At 50.9% G+C, this 19,493-nt stretch overlaps 1 protein-coding gene across 7 annotated transcripts in view; it reads left to right on the forward strand.

The window, feature by feature from the left end:
* The first annotated feature begins 3,205 nt into the window (after positions 1–3,205).
* Positions 3,206–19,493, forward strand: part of FGFR3 (fibroblast growth factor receptor 3) — a 64,615-nt gene continuing 48,327 nt past the window's right edge. For 6 of the 7 annotated variants that reach the window (XM_068149572.1, XM_068149574.1, XM_068149575.1 and 3 more), the window contains exons 1-2: positions 3,206–3,322; positions 3,797–4,038. In XM_068149572.1, coding sequence (XP_068005673.1) covers positions 3,858–4,038 — 181 coding nt within the window. In that variant the 5' untranslated portion in view covers positions 3,206–3,322; positions 3,797–3,857. The remainder of the gene's footprint in view (positions 3,323–3,796; positions 4,039–19,493) is intronic. The other variant, XM_068149573.1, reaches the window with a different exon arrangement.

Consider the following 19,493-nt stretch of genomic DNA (forward strand, 5'->3'; position numbering starts at 1 on the left):
TCATAGAATCATAGAATCAATAAGGTTGGAAGAGACCTCAAAGATCATTGAGTCCAACCTGTCATCCAACACCTCAAGACTACTAAATCATGACACCAAGTGCCATGTCCAATCCCCTTTTGAACACCTCCAGGGGTGGTGACTCCACCACCTCCCTGGGCAGCACATTCCAATGGCTAACAACTCTCTCTGGGAAGAGCTTTCTCCTCACATCCAGCCTAAACCTCCCCTGGCACAGCTTGAGACTGTGTTGTCTTTGGACTCGATGATCTTTGAGGTCTCTTCCAACCTTGGTGATACTGTGATACTGTCTTGTTCTGGTGCTGGCTGCCTGGGAGAAGAGACCAACCCCCTCCTGGCTACAACCTCCCTTCAGGTAGTTGTAGACAGTGATAAGGTCTCCCCTGAGCCTCCTCTTCTCCAGGCTAAGCAACCCCAGCTCCCTCAGCCTGTCCTCATAGGGCTTGTGCTTGAGGCCTCTCCCCAGCCTCGTTGCACTTCTCTTATGTCCTATGTGGTGGATGTCCTACTTGGCAGATGTCCTACTTGGCAGATGTCCTACATGAAGAATGTCCTATGTGGTGAACATCCTACATGGAGAATGTCCTACATGGTGAATGTGCTACATGCTGACAGCATGTGTAGGTCTGGCAGTCAGAAGTGACCTCTGTCTCCTCTCCAGGCGCCAGAGCATTGTCTTAGTTTACTCCAAGCCTGGGGAACCCCGGGACTGCACTGACGGTCAATGACACCTCCGAGAGCCAGCCATGACCCCTCTGGCTGTGCACACAGCTGCTGAGCTGAGCCAGCTTTATTTCAAGGTCTGATGTTAAACCCTTGCTTCTCACAGCCTCCTCAGAGTCCCTCCATTTCCCTCCCCCCCAACCCCCCTGCTTTCTCCAGTCATTTGCCTTGCTCTTCAGGCTGCCAGTTTATTTCACCTCTGCCAGCATCTCCCTGTACACAGCTCCAGCAGAAGACACTTAGTGTGTCCCTCCAGCTCACTTATTTCTCTTTATTTCACCTCAGATCAAACAAATCCTGCAGAGCCTTCTGTTCCTCCTCTCACTGGGAAACATCCTTTGGGATGAGGTGTGTCACAACCAGCTCCAAGAAGCTGTAGGCACTGGGAGAGCCTTCACAGGGTCGCTTAACCTCTTGTGGTGTTTGCTCTGACAAGCATCTGGAGCCTTCATCTTGGCAGGAGGGCTTTTGGGTCAAATTCAATAAGGCTACCCAGAATTATCACCCTTTGGGCTGGCTAGCTCTGAAAAAAATGTGTTAGCCATCCCAGCGTGCTTCATAGATATAAATGGATAGTGACATGGAAGGGCTCTGAGGAGACCTTAGAGCAGACTTCCAGGACTCAAAGGATGCTAAGGGAGAGCTGCAGAGGGACTTTTTCCAAGGGCTTGTACTGATAGGATGAGAGGGAATGGATTGAAGCTGGAAGAGGGGAGCTTCAGACTGGAGATTAGGAAGAAATTCTTTACAGCAAGGGTGGGGAGGCACTGGAACGGGTTGCCCAGGGAGGTGGTGGATGCCCCCTTCCTGGAGGCGTTCAAGGCCAGGTGGGATGAGGCATTGAGCAACATGATCTGGTGGGGGGTGTCACTGCCTATGGCAGGGGGATTGGAACTATCTGAGCTTCAAGGTCCTTTCCAACTCAAACCATTCCGTGATCCTATGATTTTGATGCTGTTTGAACCCCTGGATACTAAGGGTGGGCAACTTGGGCTTCCACCTCACACACCCTGACTCTGATCTCCTATCCAATATTTCAGTTCCCTCTCAGATGAGCTCATTGTGGTTGTTTGGGCTGCAGAAACGCTCAGGATTTGGCCCTGCTGTTGCAAGAAGACGTCTTCAAAATGATGACGCCAGCAGTTCACATGGTGTTATAATTGTGCTGCCTGTGCTGCTGTTGTTTTTATTTTAATTGATTTTCTGGCACCTCCAGCGCAGCAGCTGTGGGAGCAAACACCAGGCAAGTCATCTTGGTGATGGTGACACAACCACACTTTATTTCTCTGCCTGCTTGCCCCCCTCATTGTTGTCGCCGGCACCGGCGGTGTCACAGGCGAGGGGCTCGGCTGACATGCAGGATTTCCTGCCCGCAGCCCTGTCTCAATGCTTCCCCACACAATGCCACACTATTGAGATGTCAGAGGCTCTGTGCCTGATGAAGGTGTCAAGGCAGATCCTGGTCACAGCCACAAGAGCGTCGGCTCCGAGCCCTCTGCGCCAGCCAGGAGCGATCCCCTCCATACACCCTCGCTGGGAGCTAACCCCCCGTGCTGGCTTCTTCCATGTTTCTCCTCATCTCACAGGATCACAGAATTGTTTTGATTTGAAAAGACCTCTAAGATCATTGGGTCCAAATAGCAAGCACAACGCTACTGTGGCCATTAAATGATGGCCCCAAGTGCTATGTCCACACCTTCCTTGATCACCTCCAGGGATGGCGACTCCACCACCTCCCTGGGCAGCCTCTTCCAATCCCTGACCACTCTTGCAGCAAAGAAATTTTCCTTAGTGTCCAACCTAAACCCCGTCTACCACTCCCCAGGAGGAAGCTGGAGCCAGGGTGGGGTTGGTGTTCTCTTCTTAGCAAGAAAGGATATGACCAGAGGAAAGGACAGGACCAGAGGAAAGGACAGGACCAGAGGAAAGGACAGGACCAGAGAAAGCTGTGTAAAGCTGCACCAGGGGAGGTTCAGGCTGGACATGAGAAGAATCTTCCCTGAAAGGGTTCCCAACCACTGGAAGAGGCTGCCCAGGGAGGTGGTTGAATCCCCACGCCTGGAGCTGTTGGAAAGAGACAGAGATGTGGTGCTGAGGGACGTGGTTTAGCACCAGCCTTGGTAGAATTAGAGCATGGTTGGACTCGCTGATCTTGGAGGGCTCTTCCACGCCGTTCCACGCTTCTCTGATTCTCTCCGAGGGAACGGTGCCCGCCTCCCCCCGGGACACTCCGGCAGCGCCCAGCCGCAGCCCCGCCTCTCCTCCCCCCAACCTCTCCTCCCCCCCATCTCCCAGCCGAGCCCCTTCACTCCCAACTCCCACCCTTCCCCATCCCCCTAACCCCGGGGGCCGGGCGCGGAGCAGCCGCGGGGGCGGTGGCAGCAGAGGCAGCGGGGAGGGGACAGCGCGGCGGGGCGGGCTTAGCGCGGCCGCCCCGTTCTGCTCCCGGGGCCGTGCCGAGCAGACGCAGGACAAGCGGCGGACGCGGCGGCTGGAAGAACGAACGGCGGCGGCTCCGCGGGCGCTCTCGCTGCCTCCCTCCATGCGCGGTGCGCGCCCGGCCGCGGGGCTTGCGCAGGTACGGGCACCGCCGCCGTGCTGCCTACCCTCCGGCTGCTTTCTGACTCCCCGCAGCACTTTTTTCCCCCCCTTTTTGCTACTTTCCTCCCCCTTTTCAGTATTGTTATTGCTTCATTTTTTCTTTTTCGGATTTTAGTATTTTAATAGGTTTTTTTTTTTTAGCATTTTACCTTCAGGCTTTATTTTTATTCCTCTTTTTAATTTTTTCCCCTTCTTTTTTTTATTCTCATTTTTAGTCTTATTTTGACTTTTTAAAAATTCTTTTATTTTTACTCTTATTTTCATTCTTATTTTTGATCTTCTTGTTTTCATTCTTATTTTTACTTTTATTTTGTACCCTTATTTTGATTGCTATTTTTCCTTCCCCCTGCCCCATCTCGGCGCCCAGGGCTGAGGGGAGGGAGGGTTCCCCCCTCCACACATTTTCCCCCCCACCCCCCCAGACTGAGCTCCTCTCTCCCTCTCCCGGCAGCAGCGCGGCGGAGCGGAGCCGGAGCGGTGAGCGGAGATCGGCGGCAGGATGCGGCCGAGGGATGTCTGAGGCGGGCGGTGCGGCGGCGGCAGCCGGGCTGCCCCGGTGCCGTACCGGAGGAATTATGCGGGCGGCCTGGGGCTCCGTTTGGTGGTGCCTATGGCTGGCGGCGGCCGTCGGCGGGCTGCCGGCGGGGCGACGGGGCGGCGGGACGGCGGAGAGGAGCGGCGGACAGCCGGCAGGTAAGGGCTGAGCGACCGCGCACATGGTGCTCCGCGGGTCGTGACGGCGGTTCGGTTAGAGAGGTTGGTGGGGAACGGTACGAACCCTCACGCCCAGACCCTCTCGGAGGGTTGAAAGGGGGAGGATGGAGGCTGCTGGAATCGTCCGCGGGGCGGGAGATACAAACGCGGCACCGGGAAGGTTGCTCCGGGACTGGGGGGATGCGGCGTCCCTGCGGCTGGGGCGAGGCGCTGAGGCACCCAGCAGGGGGGGAGGAAAAAAAAGGAGTTTAAAAGTGATCCCTATCTCCCAGAAGGCAAAAAGGGTTTTTAAGGATCGCGGTCTCTCAGGAGGGAAAAAGAAGTTTTAAGGTGGTTTCGATCTGGCAGGAGAGGAGTGAAAAAGGGGTTTGAAGGAGTTGCTGGTTTCCCAGGGGAGGGAAAAAAAAAAGGGGGGGGGGGGGGTTTAAGGTGATCTTGCCCTCCCAGGAGGCAAAAAAAAATCAGAAGAATTTAAAGTGATCTAGGTTTCCCAAGAGGGAAGAAAAAAAAGGGTTTTAAGGGGATCTCGGTTTCCCCGGAGGAAAAGAAGGTTTTAAGGAGATCCCAGTCTTACAGGAGACAAAAAGGGGTTTAAGGGCTCCCGGGCTCCTGTAGCTCTCTCCCCGCCGGGGCCGAACAGGCAGCTCCCGGGGTTGAGCCGTGGCTGCCTCTCGGTCTGGGAGCAGGAGCGGTGTCTCCGAACGCCTGCAGCCGCCTTTGGAGCTGCCTGGGGCAGCAGCCGCATCTCCAGCGCAGGGCTGAGGGCTCCGCGTGTGTGTGTTGGGCTGGGAAAAGTCAGAAAGGTCGCTGACAGCCGCACTTTGGGAGCAGAGCTGGAGTTGCTACAGCTCGGGATAGGCACAGGATGGATCGGGGCTCAGGAACCGCGGCTGTGCAGGAGCATCAGCGTTTGGTCTGGTCACAGGGTGGGTTTGGGCTGGAAAAGACCTTTCAGATCAAGTCTAACGAGCCTGGTGCTGAACATGTCCCTCAGCACCACATCTCTGCCTCTTTGAAACACCCCCAGGGATGGGGATTCAACCAGCTCCCTGAGCAGCCTGTGCCAGTCTTTGAGGACCCTTTTATAGAATGATAAAAATATTTTGGTTGGAAGAGACCTCTAAGATCATCAAGTCCAACCATCAACCTAAGACTACCGTGGCCATTAAACCAGGTCCCCAAGTGTCATGTCCACCCCTTTCTTGAACACCTCCAGGGATGATGACTCCCTGGGCAGCCTGTTCCAATCCCTGATCACTCTTGCAGCACTTTTTTTTTCCTTAATATCCATCCTAAACCTCCCCTGGTGCACTTTTGGGCCATTCCTCTCTGCTTCAGCCCTTTGCTCCAGCCTGCCCAGATCCCTCTCCAGAGCTTTCCTACCCTCCAGCAGGTCAACGCTCTCACCCAATTTAGTCTCCTCTACAAACTTATGGACAGTGCCCTCAACCCCCTCACCCAGATCACTGAGAAAGATATTAAAGACAACTACCCCCAGTGCTGAACCCTGAGGAACCACCACCTCAGGGAGCAAGTTTTCTAATGTCCAGCCTAACCCTTCCCATGTGCAGCTTTTGGGGTGAGGCAGCGAAGAGTGGCAGCACTCCAGTAAGAAGTGAGGGGCGAAAAAAGTGAATAGGTCAGACAAAAGCTGCTGGCTCTGGAGTTTTCTTGGTATTTTTTTATATCACACCCAGTGGGTTTGGAACTTGGTGTCCCCCTGGCCCCCCCTGACACGCCTCAGCTGCTACCTGAGTCCCTGTTTATTTTGCAAAGCTCTTTAATGGAAGGGACGACTCCCCCCACACCACCACCCCACCCGCTACACACACTCAACTTTCAGTCTTTTAGGTTTGCCATGCACCCAGCAGAAAGTTTCCATTGTTCAGGAAAGGGTTTGAAGCCTGTTTGCCAAAAAAAAAGTGACAGGGGAATAAATGGGCTTGGTGGAGGCTGGGGGTAAGGAGGCGGCGGGGGGAGCAGGGGGGGCATTACTTTCATACCCCTTTTGGTTAAAGCTATAAATCACTCCGGGGCTTGGGTTTGTTTTCAAGAAAGTCCTAATAAAACACCAGATTCTCAGTGTAGCTCGTTTGGCTCATTTTTCACAGCCAAAAGAATTGATTTATGGGGCCAACATCTCGGCGACTTGGTCAGAGCAGATGAGGTCGGTGTGCGGGAGGAAGCGAGCAGCCCGTGCTGGGCTCAGGGGTGGGAAGTGGCAGAAGCAAAGTGTCCCCAGATCTCCCAGTTGCAGCCTCAGCCTGGATTATGTTTTGGTGCTGTCACTCAGTCGGTGGTGGTGAGCAACCTCGGGGGTTGTGAGCAACCTCGGGGGTTGTGAGCAACCTTGGTGGCTGCCCTCGGCAGTCCTCCGCGTTTCCACCCACCCCTTCAAGCCTGGAGCTTGGGGTTGGTGGTGTGGTCAAGTGGCGTTTTGGGTGCTCCAAGACACCTTTACAAGTGCAGGCTTAAGGATGCTGTTTGCACTGTAACAAGTGGCATCCTTAGAGGTCACACTGAGGGAAGGGGTGACGTCCCTGAGCTGAGCATGGGGTTGGGATTTCCAGGGGCTTCAGTGGAGATCCTCAAGACCAGGTTCTCCTGCTGCTCTGTCAGCTCCCTGCAAAGCAAATCTGTGAGCTGAGCGTTGGGCTGGAATTTCAAGGGGCTCTGGTGGAAATCATAGAATCAGAGTCATAGAATCACCTGGTTGCAAAAGACCTTGAGATTGAGTCCAACCCAGTATGGATGAATAGAATAGAATTAACCATAACCTAACATCTTCCTGTACACAGCTGTTAGACCATGTCCCTGAGCTCCTCATCCAAGCTGCTTTTAAACACCTTCAGGTTTAAGTGTGCCTGTCCAGCTCATGGGCATCCAGTTTGTCCAAGAGAATCCTCAGGACAGGTTCTTCTGCTGCTTGATCAGCTTGCTCCAAAGCAAAGCTGTCACTGTCAAACCTCCTTGGTACTCCCTGGGAGCACAATTCAGCCCCAAGTGGAGAGCTGCGCTTAAACCCGGTGCCCAGGGATGTCTCCTGGGGTTGCCTCATCACAGTGAGCTGCTGGAGGCTCCTGTGGGCAGGGGGCTGTGAGGACAGGGAGCTTTGTGATGCCAGTGGCTCTCCCACCACCAGCCACGTGTGTGGGGAAGCATGAAGCCAATGCTGCTCGCCCAGCTCCACACCAAAGCCAGGAGCCCCAGCAGCACGAGGACACCCATCCAACCTGGGAGAGGGGAGGGGGGGAAAAAAGGTGGTGCAAAAGAAACAGTAAAGAATCTAAACCTTTGGAGACGAGTTAAACACATTTTTACTCTTTCAGTCTTTTTTGGAATGGAAGGGTCAAAAGCAAATTCTTTCTCCTCATCAAATGGACCATGGGGTATTGGCTCATTACTGAGGGTTGTTGTTCGCTGGGCTTTGCGTTTACAGTCCAAGGTCTTATTTTCCATAAAGGGGCTTGGAAGGATTTTTCCCCAGTGATCTAATTCTCCACACGGGGCTGTGAAGGCTGTAACAGCTACTGCTTTGTGCCTGTGCTCAGCTACATAAAACACACATTGAGGGCAGGCGTGCTGGAGGTATGTGTGTGTTTGCTAATATCAATACTCGCTATTAGCAGAGGTTTGGGGGGGGGGGGGCGGGGGGAGATGCAGGTTTTAACATCTCCGCAGGGAGGTGTTGGGCTGTTGGCAGGAAGGAGGCAGATGGTGGGGCTGGTGCTGAATAGAAGCTAAAACTCAAAACACCAGGGGCCTCATCTGGGCTGAGTTTCGCTCCTCTCCCTTTCTCAGGGCCGCTGTAGGAAGAACAATGTCAAATTTCTTTCCTTCCTCCCCCTCTACCCTTCTTCTTTTTCCCCCCCCCTCCTCCTTTTTATTTTTTTTTTTATGAATGAATGAAAGTAGAGAGGCGAGGCAGGATTGAATGTGTTTGTCATTCAGGGGCTATGACAGAGATGATTAGGGAGGTCAGTGAACTCCTTTGCAGCCCTGAGCATGCGGTCACTCTATTCAGCAGGCACAGAATAGACAGCGATATAAGAAAGCCCGTCCAATTTGCATTAGTATGCAGATAAAGATATTACTTGGTACGATTGGTGAATGTCAAGTAACACTGCCTGTTTTCTTAGAGAGCAGACTGACTGAAACACCAGCATTTTGCTTTTCAAAACTCCTGATAACCAGCCTGACTCCTCCTGTGGCTGCTCTCCCTGTGTCTGGCCGCTCCCGGCGTACGTGAGAAAGGGGAATTGCAGAGCTTCCTAGGGTCGCTGTTGGCGCTGGTTGGCTGCTGAAGCTGTCTCTGTGTGTTGAAGGAGTTGTATAGAATCAGAGAACTGTTGAGGTTGACATCATCAAGTCCAACAGCTCACTTTGAGCTCACAATCTCACCACTTCTACTAAACCATGTCCCTCAGCGCCATAGCCACGCATCTTTTAAATACCTCCAGGGATGGTGACTCCAACACCTCCCTGGGCAGCCTGTTCCACTGCCAGAGAATCCTTCCTGCGAAGAAACTCTTCCAAATACCCAGCTTGAATCTTCCTTTGCACAACTTGAGGCCATTTCATCTTGTCCTATCAAGATGGGTCAGATGGAACCTCCTGGGTTCCAGCTGGTGCCCCAAGACAGCTATTAAGGTTTGAGCAGGTTTGTGTGGGAAGGGGAGAGCTCCCCCAGTCTGTCAGGAGCAGGCAACCAAAGTTGCCTGCTGTGACACTGCAGTCCAATTGTCACCCAGAGTTGTTGCACAAGCAGTTTTCCAGCCAAAAGGATGGAAAAGGGGCCGTGTCAGGAATTTTCTTAAGTTATATGAGAGGCCATACCCCAAATGCTGTGAGGGAACTGGTGATAAGCTGGCTGAGATGTTTTTCTTCATACCTGAAAGGAGGTTGGAGTGAGGTGGAGATTGATCTCTTCTCCTTAGTAGTGACAGAGCAAGAGGCAATGGCCTGAAATTGTGCCAGGGAGGTTTAGCTTGGAGATTGGGAAAAACTTCTTTGCTGCAAGAGAGGTCAGGGATTGGAACAGGCTACCCAGGGAGGTGGTGGAGTCCCCATCCCTGGAGGTGTTTGAGAAACCTATGGATGTGGGGACATGGTTTAATGGCCATGGTGGTGTTGGGTTAATGGTTGGACTTGGTGATCTTGGAGCTATATTCCAGATGAAACAATTCTGTGATTCTGTGTAGCTGGTGGCAGCTGGGCTCTGAGAATCTTTCAGCATGCCCCAGTGAGGGGTCCAAGGTGCAGGGCAGGGCGGTCTGCGTCGCTTTGCTTTGTGTGTCTGAGCGTTTCAAGGTTCACCCTGAAATTCTATGATTCTATGATAAATTAGAAGGGTATTGAAGTGAGTGTCAAATGACACCAACCATCCCTGGAGCTGACCTCAGGGTTTACCCCTTAAAGCCCTCTCAAAAGATTCTCTCAGATTGTGATGGTTGCTTCCTACTTTGTGCTTGAGATTCAGTTTGAAAGTTTTGAGCTTCGAAGCTGATCCGTTTGTTCTCATTAACAGCAAGCAGCTAAAAAAAAAACCCCAAACACCCCCCCAAAAAAAGCTAAATCAGACTTTAATATTGAGACTAGTGTCTTTTACTGAGCAATAAAAGAAGAGGGCACATGTGTAGGATGATGAAATGTGGCTTCTTTTCCTTTTTTTACATCTTATTTCTTAGTTACTTAGCTGGCAAATAGCAAACTCCAAAGTCTGTTGCAGTGCAGAGATGGACTCATTAATGGATTTGATGCTAGCTGTGTGGCATCATGTCTTCTAGGCATATTGACAAGGGTCACTCCAATTAAATCTGAGGGGGTTTTGCAGGGTTTTTTTTTTTTGTTCCTTGCCTTTTCCTTTAATTAAGACTTTATTAACAACCACTGAGTAGGGAACGTGATGAAAGTAAATCTCAAAACCGTGCGGCCAAGTGTTGATCTGCTAATTAAATCAGGCAGTTAAATTAAGCCACTCTGACCAGCATGGTAACGTTTATGACTGCTTCCAGCAAATCTTCAGAGCTGGTTGGGAAAAGTCTACCTGTCCCAGGACCTGCCTAAGCCTGGCTTTCCAAGTCACTTACTAAAGAAGCCTTGATTGCTGCATCCCCGCTGCATCAGGACCATTTCAGTATTCAGTATTCAGTATCCATCCAGCGGAGCCCAGGCTGCTGTCTGGACAAGGATGAATTGTTTTCTTCAAAGATGGAAATTTTTCCCCATGAGAGGAGTCAGACATTGGAACCATCTCCCAAGGGAAGCAGTGGATTCCTCTGAATGGGACAGTTTGAAGACTCAGCTTGCCAGGGTGCTGGGCCAGCTCATTTCAACTACACCATCACCGAGAAGGGTTGGACCAGGTGATCCTTGAGGTCCCTTCCAACCTGGCACTCTCTGGTTCTGTGACATTTCACGTGAAGCTGGAACAGGACTTTTTTTCCCCTTCTTCTTTATAAGGCTGGGAAACCGAATTTTTCCTCTTAAAATACAGTCAATAAAAGCAAACTTGGATATCCAACGAAATGCTTAGAAAGCTGTCTTCCCTGAAAACTTGGTGCAGGCATCTGCTGCATCACTTAGAGACCCTAAAAGATGGAGAATCAGCTCATTTTCTGAGTGCTTACTAAAATCTCCAGTGCATGAAAGTGGTTGACCAAGATGTGCTTGCTCTGTCAGCTGGCACACAGAGCCTTAGCTGAACCTCAATTTCAGCTGAGGTTAGGGCGTGCAGGGCTTTTTTTGGCTGGTCATTGAGGTGTGTGGGGTCCTAGGCAAGAGCCCTGAGGCTTCTGAATAGTTGGAGAGGTGCCTGTGTTCCTCTCACAGTTTAGGGTTGGTTTTTTCCCCCCAGTTCTCAGTGGATGTGGAGTAAAACTGCACAGGAATGTCACAGATTTGGGTCATTTCTACTAAAAATGAAGGTGAAATTCCCTCCCCAGCTGGGTGACTTTTACCCAGCGAGGCTGTGCCTGATGGACACAACCAATCAAACCAACTTTATTCAAACCAGGAAATGGAATGAAATTAGACTCATCTCTTTCTCCTAGTGTGCTACATTGAATGCTTTGGGTTGGAAGGGACTTTTAAGATGATCTAGTACCAACCCCACTGCCATGGGCAGGGACACCTCCTACTAGCCCAGCTTGCTCAAGGCATGCCACCTGTCATTAAATACCTCCAGGGAGGGACCATCCATAACCTCCCCAGGCAACCTGTTCCAGTGTCTCTCCACCCTCAATGTAATCCTTATAATTTCTGTGTCTTGGGAGTTTGCCTGGCTCTGCATACCCATTTTTTTTTTCTTTCTTTTTTTTTTTGCCTCCTCCCTGACCCTTAAAAAAAAACCACCCCAAAATACCCCCAAAAAACCCCAAACCAGCTCAAAATTTCCTGCTGACTCAGCCCCCTCCGAGCCATCCAACAGTGTGGTTTGATGGAGCTGTTTCAGTGGGTGCCATTTCATCTCTTTTCATCCTGGTTAGTTAATAAACTTTTTATTCTCCTCCACGTAGCAGGCTGGATGCCAGGCTGGATGATGGCTTGGTAAAGGTTTGCTTTACAGCTTCTGGGCTGTGCTGGTTTGGTTTTTTTCTTCAGCAGATGGGCCTGTGGTTGAGCAAAGCCATCCATGGTATGAAAGCAGCCACTTCTGGCTGGGAGGAGTAAATCTGATAGCAGCACCTATGCAAACTTGGGCTTAAACCCATGTCTAAAGACACATACAGTGCTGAAAGTGCCTTAAAATACCTTGTTGTACCCTGACTTTTTTTTTCCCCCTTGGCTTCCTGCATTTATCATTTTAATGTTTTGCCCCTTTTTTTGGCCATTTCAGTAGTGACCTTGACAGTTTGACTCAATGATCTTAAAAGGTCTCTTTGAATGAAAGCACTTCTGTGATTTTTAAACACTCTCAGCCACTGTTTTCAGCTGCTAGCCCCCACTGTCCAGTAGTTATGAGTGCAGTCTACTAAATCAAGCATTGGAACAGGCTGCCCAGGGAGGTGGTGGAGTCACCATCCCTGGAGGTGTTCAAAAAATGTATGGACATAGCCCCTGGGGGCATGGTTTAGTGGCCATGGTGGTGTTAGAGTGGCAGTTCCACTCGCTCTTAGAGGTCTTTTCTAACCTTAATGATTCTATGATTCTGTCTGAAGACACCTACAATGCTGAAAATGCCTTAAAATACCTTGTTGAGCCCTGCCTTTATTTCCCCTGGCTTCCTACACTTCCCAATGCACTGGTTTGCCCCTTTATGTGGCCATTTAGCTGGTGATCTTACTAAAAGAGAAAAAGCAGCCTTTTCTGTGAAGTGGAGCTGGCTGCCCACTGCCCCCTTTCCACAGCTCCCAGCTTGGGTTGCCAAGTGCCCTGGGCATGATGTAAAGCCCTGGATATGTGAGGAAGAGCTTTACTCCTGCAGTGAAGGCAGGAATCCCTGGTGTGCTTACTCCTCCAGTGTCTTGCTCCTTGGCTTGCCTGACCAGGAAGTTTCTGTAATATCAAAAGCAAACAAAACCTGTGAGATATGAGCTGAGTAAAACCTTGGGTAAACTTAGTAGTTAAAATGTGAAAGGTAATCAGATGTAAACCTGCCCTATTATTCTGATAGACTATCTGGTGGGGGGGGGTGGGGGTGTTGCCTCCTTCAGGTCAGCAGGGACTAGCTAGGTTGTGAAATGAGTTGTGGGTTTCCTTTTTGCTCTGGCAGTCAGGTTACACGGCAGAGCAAAGCTTTATTCTCGGAACAACAGCAGCCCAGTCCAGTAAGAAAACATTTCTCCAGCAACTGCTTGGGTTTCAGATGGATTCATCTAAAAAAGGTGTGGTATTTCTGGTGGAGTGGGGGGTAGAGCTTGTGTGCTGGCCTGGCGCTCCCAAATCCAGCGAGCAGGGGAGGAGAAAGAGTTGGTTAAACAAAGCAAACAACAGCAAAAAAAGGTTAGGTTAAAACTTGGAAGGAGGCTTCCTTATCTCAGGGAACTGTATGCAAAACAATCCCCATGTGCTCACACGTTCAGCATCTGTGAGAGTCTGGGGCTGTGCCATCTCTGCGGGTTGCGAGGGGTTAAACGTCTTGAATGACTCAGAAGCCAGAGAGGCTTCCAAGCTTTCGGGTGAGGAAAGGACGACGCAGTCTAGAGCTGCGCTCTGCCAGCAAGCAAAGCTGGCACCCAGGGACTGCAACTGTGAGCAGGGCAGCTACCTGCAGATGTGCAGCTACCTGCAGATAGAATAGAATAGAACAGACCAGACCAGGTTGGAAGAGACCCTTAAGATCATCGAGTCCAACCTATCATCCAACACCATCTAATCGACTAAACCATAGCACCAAGCACCCCATCCAGTCTCTTCCTAAACACCTCCAGTGATGGTGACTCCACCACCTCCCTGGGCAGCACATTCCAATGGCCAATCTCTCTTTCTGTGAAGAATTTCTTCCTAGCATCCAGCCTAAACCTCCCCTGGCATAGCTTGAGACTGTGTCCTCTTGTTCTGGTGCTGGTTGCCTGGGAGAAGAGACCAACCCCCACCTGGCTACAACCTCTCGTCAGATAGTTGTAGAGAGCAAGAAGGTCTCCCCTGAGCCTCCTCTTCTCCAGGCTAAGCAACCCCAGCTCCCTCAGCCTCTCCTCACAGGGCTGTGCTCCAAACCTCTCCCCAGCTTTGTTGCCCTCCAGATGTGCAGCTACCTGCAGATGTGCAGCTACTGGACCCTTGGTAGCCTGTTGTCTGGGTTGTTTTCTTCCCTCCCTCTTTTCACCCAAGGAGCCAAGCCATCACTGCATCCCTTAGTTTGAGTATAAGGTTGTTAGGGAAAGGAAGCAACAGATGATCATGGAATTGGTTTGGTTGGAAAATACTTCAAAGATTGTCGAGCCCTTCAACCCAACACCACCCCTGCCATGAAACCATGTCCCAAAATGCCATGTCCACACATTTCTTCAACACCTCCAGGGATGGGGACTCTACCACCTCCCTTGGTAGCCTGTCCCAATCCCTGACCACTCTGTCAGGAAAGAAGTTTTTTCCCTAACCTCCAACCTAAACCTCCCCTGACACAATTTCAGGCCATTTCCTCTCATTCTATCACTTGATACTAGGGAGAAGAGGCTCACATGGCTCCAAACTCCTTTCAGGGAGTTGTAGAAATAAATACAGTCTCCCCTCAACCTCCTTTCCTCCAGGTTGAACAACCTCAGATCTGTTCTGCAGACCCTTCACCCATCATGGTGCACGATGGAATGGCAGAGACCTGCCAGGGTGACAGCCCTGGTCAGCTTACCTTGGTTTGAGGCTTTTGCCTTGGAGTGTTTTGTAGTTCTGCTTTTATTGCTCTGAACTACCTAGTGCTGCTGCTCAGAAGGAATCTCCTGGTGTGTTTCAGCTGATGGAGTTAAATCAGTAAGGTTTTGGAGACCAAATCACTTCTAGGCTCTAAGGACTGGGCTAGTACCCAGAAGTAATGGAGTGGAAGGAGTTTGCAGTTCACCTGGGGAGTCAGTAAAATAGCTGGGTAATGCTTAGGGGGCAAATGGTGGTGGTTCTGTGGCGTGTAGGTGAGCTCTCACTGGTGCCAAGAGAGAGGAGCAATGCAAAGTAATAGGCAAGAAGCTGAGAACTTGACTCTCATAGAAAGGTCTTAAGGATGAGAGCATCCAGAGGCCCTTGCCATAAAAAGCAGGTGGCCCCTGGCCTCGGTGGAGGTGGATGCAGACATGGTCCCCACAGCAGGACCCCAGTCCCAGAAGCTGCCTGGTCTCCTGTGCTGCTAGTGGTGACTGAGGGACTTACTTTGGAGGCACTCATCATGCTGTGGGGCAGAGGAGATTATGTGAAGCCCTGAAGCTGTTTCTGCTCTGTGCTCCATGGGGTATCCCTGGGCTGACAACTCCTCCTCCCTTATCCACTCCCCCTGGAGAAGGCAAAATACTCATGTGGGAAGGTTTTGATTTTGAGGACAAGGAAGCCGTGGGGGATGTTCCTGGATGCAAAATGACAAGACCAGCCTTTATCAGCTTCACACTTTCCCTGTCAAAAAGCTGAAAAGCTCCCAAGGATTGGAGTTTTGATTTTCCTTGGATGCTTGGCAGAGCTTGTAAAGATCCTTCGTGGCGAGTTTGGCTCCCGGGCTGGAGGGTTGTTGCTCTTTGTCTGGGGGGTTTTGCTGTCTCTGCTGCTTGTGGTCCTGTAAAAATAATAATGAGGTCCTGATCTTGTGCCTATTGAATCCCAAGCTAAAAAGCCCCCATTGATTTCCAAGGGAGCAGGCTGAAGCCCTTCACAGATCGTGGTGGGAGCAGCTATTTAGCATAAGCAGGGATTGTTTGGGAGGTTCTCTAATGACCCAAACATTTTAACAAGCAGAGGAAACTCCAGCGAGTAAAAGGGGCTCCCTGGTTTGGGGGGGGATGGGGAGATGGCCAGTGCTGCTTCATGGGGGAGATCCCTGGAGCTGGCTCTCTGTGGTCTTCTGTTCCTTTCAACCTGCTCTAACACAGAGACCTTCACTTCCCATCTTGGTTTTTATACTCTGTGGTCTCCTGGTCCTCTCACACTGCTGTAACATGGACCTTTTGCTTCCCATCTTGGGTTTTATACTCTCTGTGGTCTTCTGGTCCTCTCACCCTGCTGTAACACGGACCTTTTGCTTCCCATCTTGGGTTTTATACTCTCTGTGGTCTCCTGGTCCTCTCAGTCTGCTGTTACACAGACCTTCACCTTCATGGAATCCCAGCATTGTGGAGGTTGGACAGGACCTCTGGAGATCATCTGCTCCAATCCCCTTGCTAGAGTAGGTTCTCCTGGATCTGGGTGAGATTGCACAGGAATGCATCCAGGCAGGATTTGAAAGTCTCCAGAGAAGGAGACTCCATAACCTCTCTTTGCTTCCCATCTTGGCTTTCATATCTCCAGCTTTGATACAAGCAGGCAGCAGCCTCACAGCCAGAAGTCACAGGGACTCTGACGTGAGTCCTGTGTGGATCCTGTGGGAGAAATTCCCTCCCAGCAAAACATTGCAGTGGCCAGTTCAGAGACCCTAGGTCTGGAACTAACTGGTGGTTTGATTTGGACTCAGAACTGTTTAACTTCTCTTTATAGGGGGTCAACAGGCAGGCTGGGGCTCAGGCCACAGGGAAGCTGGGGCCACCAAGATCCAGGTTCACTTCTGTGGGGCCAAGATCCCACAGAAGAGCTTTCCCAGCACTACATGGGCAGGCAGAGCAGGAGAAGAGTTTGCTTAGAGGATTGGGATGTTGGGTTTTTTTCCCCTCCATCTCTCTCTCTTTCATGTGCAAGACTCTAACAAATTCCCTCCCAGCCAAATATTTCAGCAGGCACAAAAAAATTCCCTCCCAGCAAAGTATTTCAGTGGCCTGTCTTAAGACCCTAGGTCTTGAGCTAACTGGTGATTTCATTTTGTTTTAAAATGCTTTAACTTCTCTAGGCCATGCCTCCTGGGCAAGTGGTGGCTGTGGGGTTTTCTTTATGGGTTTGGTTTTGTGTGTGTGTGTCTCTAGCTGGTGGCAGGATCTGTGCCAGATGACCATGCTGGTGGTCACGGCCAGATGACCATACTGATTGCCCAAGGTGTGCTTTGGGAGATGGGGGTATCAGAGCTGCAAGTGAAGAGGAAGAAGCAGTTGCAATGGGAAGATTAGGGGGTTAGGTGCATGTGCAACCAGAGATAAATCCTCTGTGAGCCTGCCTTTAATTGAAAGAATGATTGGAATTAGGCATAGTAGCATCTCTCCCAATCTGTATCATCTGCAAGTAAAGCATTTCTGGGGTGGGAGAGGAGGAACCCCCCCCCCAGATTTTAATCTGCTTTTGGTAGCCAATGTGTCTGCCTTTTGAAAGGGCATATTTCTCCTTGTCTCAGAGTACCCAGCCTTGTTGACAGTAAACAACTGTCACTTGGCAGCTTATGAAAGCAGGAGAATGTTTAAGAAAACATGTCCAGTTTAAATAGTTATGTTAATAAGCTGGGGATTGATGGAGAAGTTGGGGGGGGGGAAGGGGTGCTGCTAAAGGGAGGTGCATAAATTATGGGATTTGGTGCACTGAGAAGGGGAACTGTGAGGGAATGCAGCTGGAGAAGCAGCTAAAACAAATGCTGGAGTGGTTTGTAGAGCTGGTGTGTTATGCATGATTTCACAGCTTTCTGTGAAGGCACTGGGATTATTTGGACAGGCATTGGAACAGGCTGCCCAGGGAGGTGATGGAGTCCCCATCCCTGGAGGTGTTCAAGAAATCTGTGGCCATGGCACTTCAGGACGTGGGTTAGTGGTGGTGGTGTGTTGATGGTTGGATTGATTGATCTCAGAGGGCTTCTCCATCCTTCATGAATGAGTCTATGATTTTGTTGTTCTAGAGAAAGCTCAGAAAGCCTCCTCCTTGCATTGTGAGGTGGGTTGAGTCCCAAGGGCAGGATAAGTCTCAGGACTGGGAGCACAGTACAGCCACTGACCAGCCCTAATGGTGCTACATGCCCTGCAGGCAGCACTTAGCCTTTGCAGCCACCCTGCTGCATCCTCAGCCTTCACAGGGGTGATGGGAAAAGGTGGCTGCAAGTTTGACTCAACGATCTTGGAGGCCTTCTCCAACCAAAACAATTCTATGACTCAAGGAAATTCAAGGAGTGCTGGGTGCAGTTCTGGGTGCCCCAGCACAAGAAGGACTGAGTACTGAAGAGAGTCCAGCACAGAGCCATGAAGGTGGGACTGGAACATCTCTCCTATGGGGAAAGGCTGAGAGGTCTGGGGCTGTTTAGCCTGCAGAGGAGGAGGCTGAAGGGGTGGTCTCATTAATGTTTGCAAATATCTAAGGGTGGCAGAGCCTTGAAGCAGGCTTGCCAGAGAGGTTGTGGAGTCTCCATCTCTGGAGACTTCAGGGCCCACCTGGATGTGCTCCTGTGTGATCCTGCTCTGGCAGGGGGGTGGACTTGATGATCTTCAGTGGTCCCTTCCATCCCCTACCTTTCTCTGATTCTATGATTCAAGGAAACTCTGCCTCCCACTTTGAGAACTGATTAACTACAGGGCAGAGGGTGGGGAGGAAAGTTTGAAGCAGCAGATGGTGGCCTCTCTGCATCCCTGCCCAAAGTTGCTACAAATCCATCATCCAGCTCCTTCTGAGTTAAAGACTCATGAGCCTAGTGAGTGATGAGCAAGAGCAAAGCATTTATTCCAGCTCAGGCCAAAGGCATCAGTGTTGAGAGCAGAATGAGGGAGGTCCTGGTGTCAGGCACTTCAAATCTCTAATTAGGCAGAAAAACGTGTTTCAGGCTGTCCAGGCTGCTGGGCTCTTGGCTTCGGGACAAGAGCGCATGGTGCTGTTGTGGCATGCCGGTGTTAGCCTCGGAGATTCTGGGTCAAGCCACCTTCCTGCGCAGCCAGCTCCCATCCCAGCTGGGATACAGTGTAAATGCAGTCCATACTCTCTAGAGCTGTAGTAAATGCAGTGTAGATACTATGTGTCACATCCTCACCCTTCAGCCTGGCTTGTCTCAGAGGGGGCCCTTTGACATCAGCGCCTTTAGAAGATACAGTTGTCTGCTTGGAAAAGACATTAAGATCATGGAGTCCAACCATAACCTGACATTAACCTCAGTGCCTGACTTTCAGACAAGCCCAGCCCATGGGTGGCTGCTGGCCTGAATTTGTATCATCCTCATTTTCCATCTGCTGAAGAGAAGTGGCTGTTTTCCTTCTCCCTTGGCGTGCCTGTCACCATGACCATCCCTGCAGTTGCAACCATGTCCACCTCACTTGGATGCTTGTTCACAGACAGAAGGAGGCTTTAGAAGTGTTCGTGGTGGGGGAAGGAAAGGAAAAGCTGGGAAAATCAGTTTTTAGGGGATGAGGTAGGTGTCCAAAAGCGCTGTGGAAGTTCCTTGGCTTGTAGGTAGGACCACCCCTCTGTAGAGGGTCTGCATTTCCTTCTGGCAGCGTTAAAATACCTGTGTGGAGAGGTGTCCAACCTGCTTCTACCGGAGCCTAACAGAGTTGGTAGAAGATGATGATTCTGGGAGCACTAAAACTGCTTGGAGGGAGTGGGAACCAAGACACGCATGACTTCCCTGAACTCTCCCTTAATTTGTGACATGCAGTCCCAAACCTGCTGTAATAGATATGGTTGAGGAGACCATTAAAAGGTCTGCTGTGGTGAACCTGATGCCCTGCTGTTGCTGCTGGAAATGATAACCCACCCCGTTTGGGTCGGGTGGTGTGATGCCCTCGGTGTGTGTGTGTGTGTGCATGGAAGCCAGTAAGTCCTGCTCATTTAGAGCTTGTTTTCCCAGTCTGTTTCCTATCACTCTGTAGACCTAATCCAAATAAAGAATGGCCCAAGTTTCCTGTGAGGAGCACAGGACCCAGCGCTGAGCGTGGGAGCTGAATGCAGAAAGGTGAAAACACAAACCCAGGGAG

Source organism: Melanerpes formicivorus, unplaced genomic scaffold (assembly GCF_026170545.1).
Source record: "Melanerpes formicivorus ecotype bairdi unplaced genomic scaffold, bMelFor1.0.p_v2 SCAF_18, whole genome shotgun sequence".
In the NCBI taxonomy this organism is placed as follows: domain Eukaryota; kingdom Metazoa; phylum Chordata; class Aves; order Piciformes; family Picidae; genus Melanerpes; species Melanerpes formicivorus.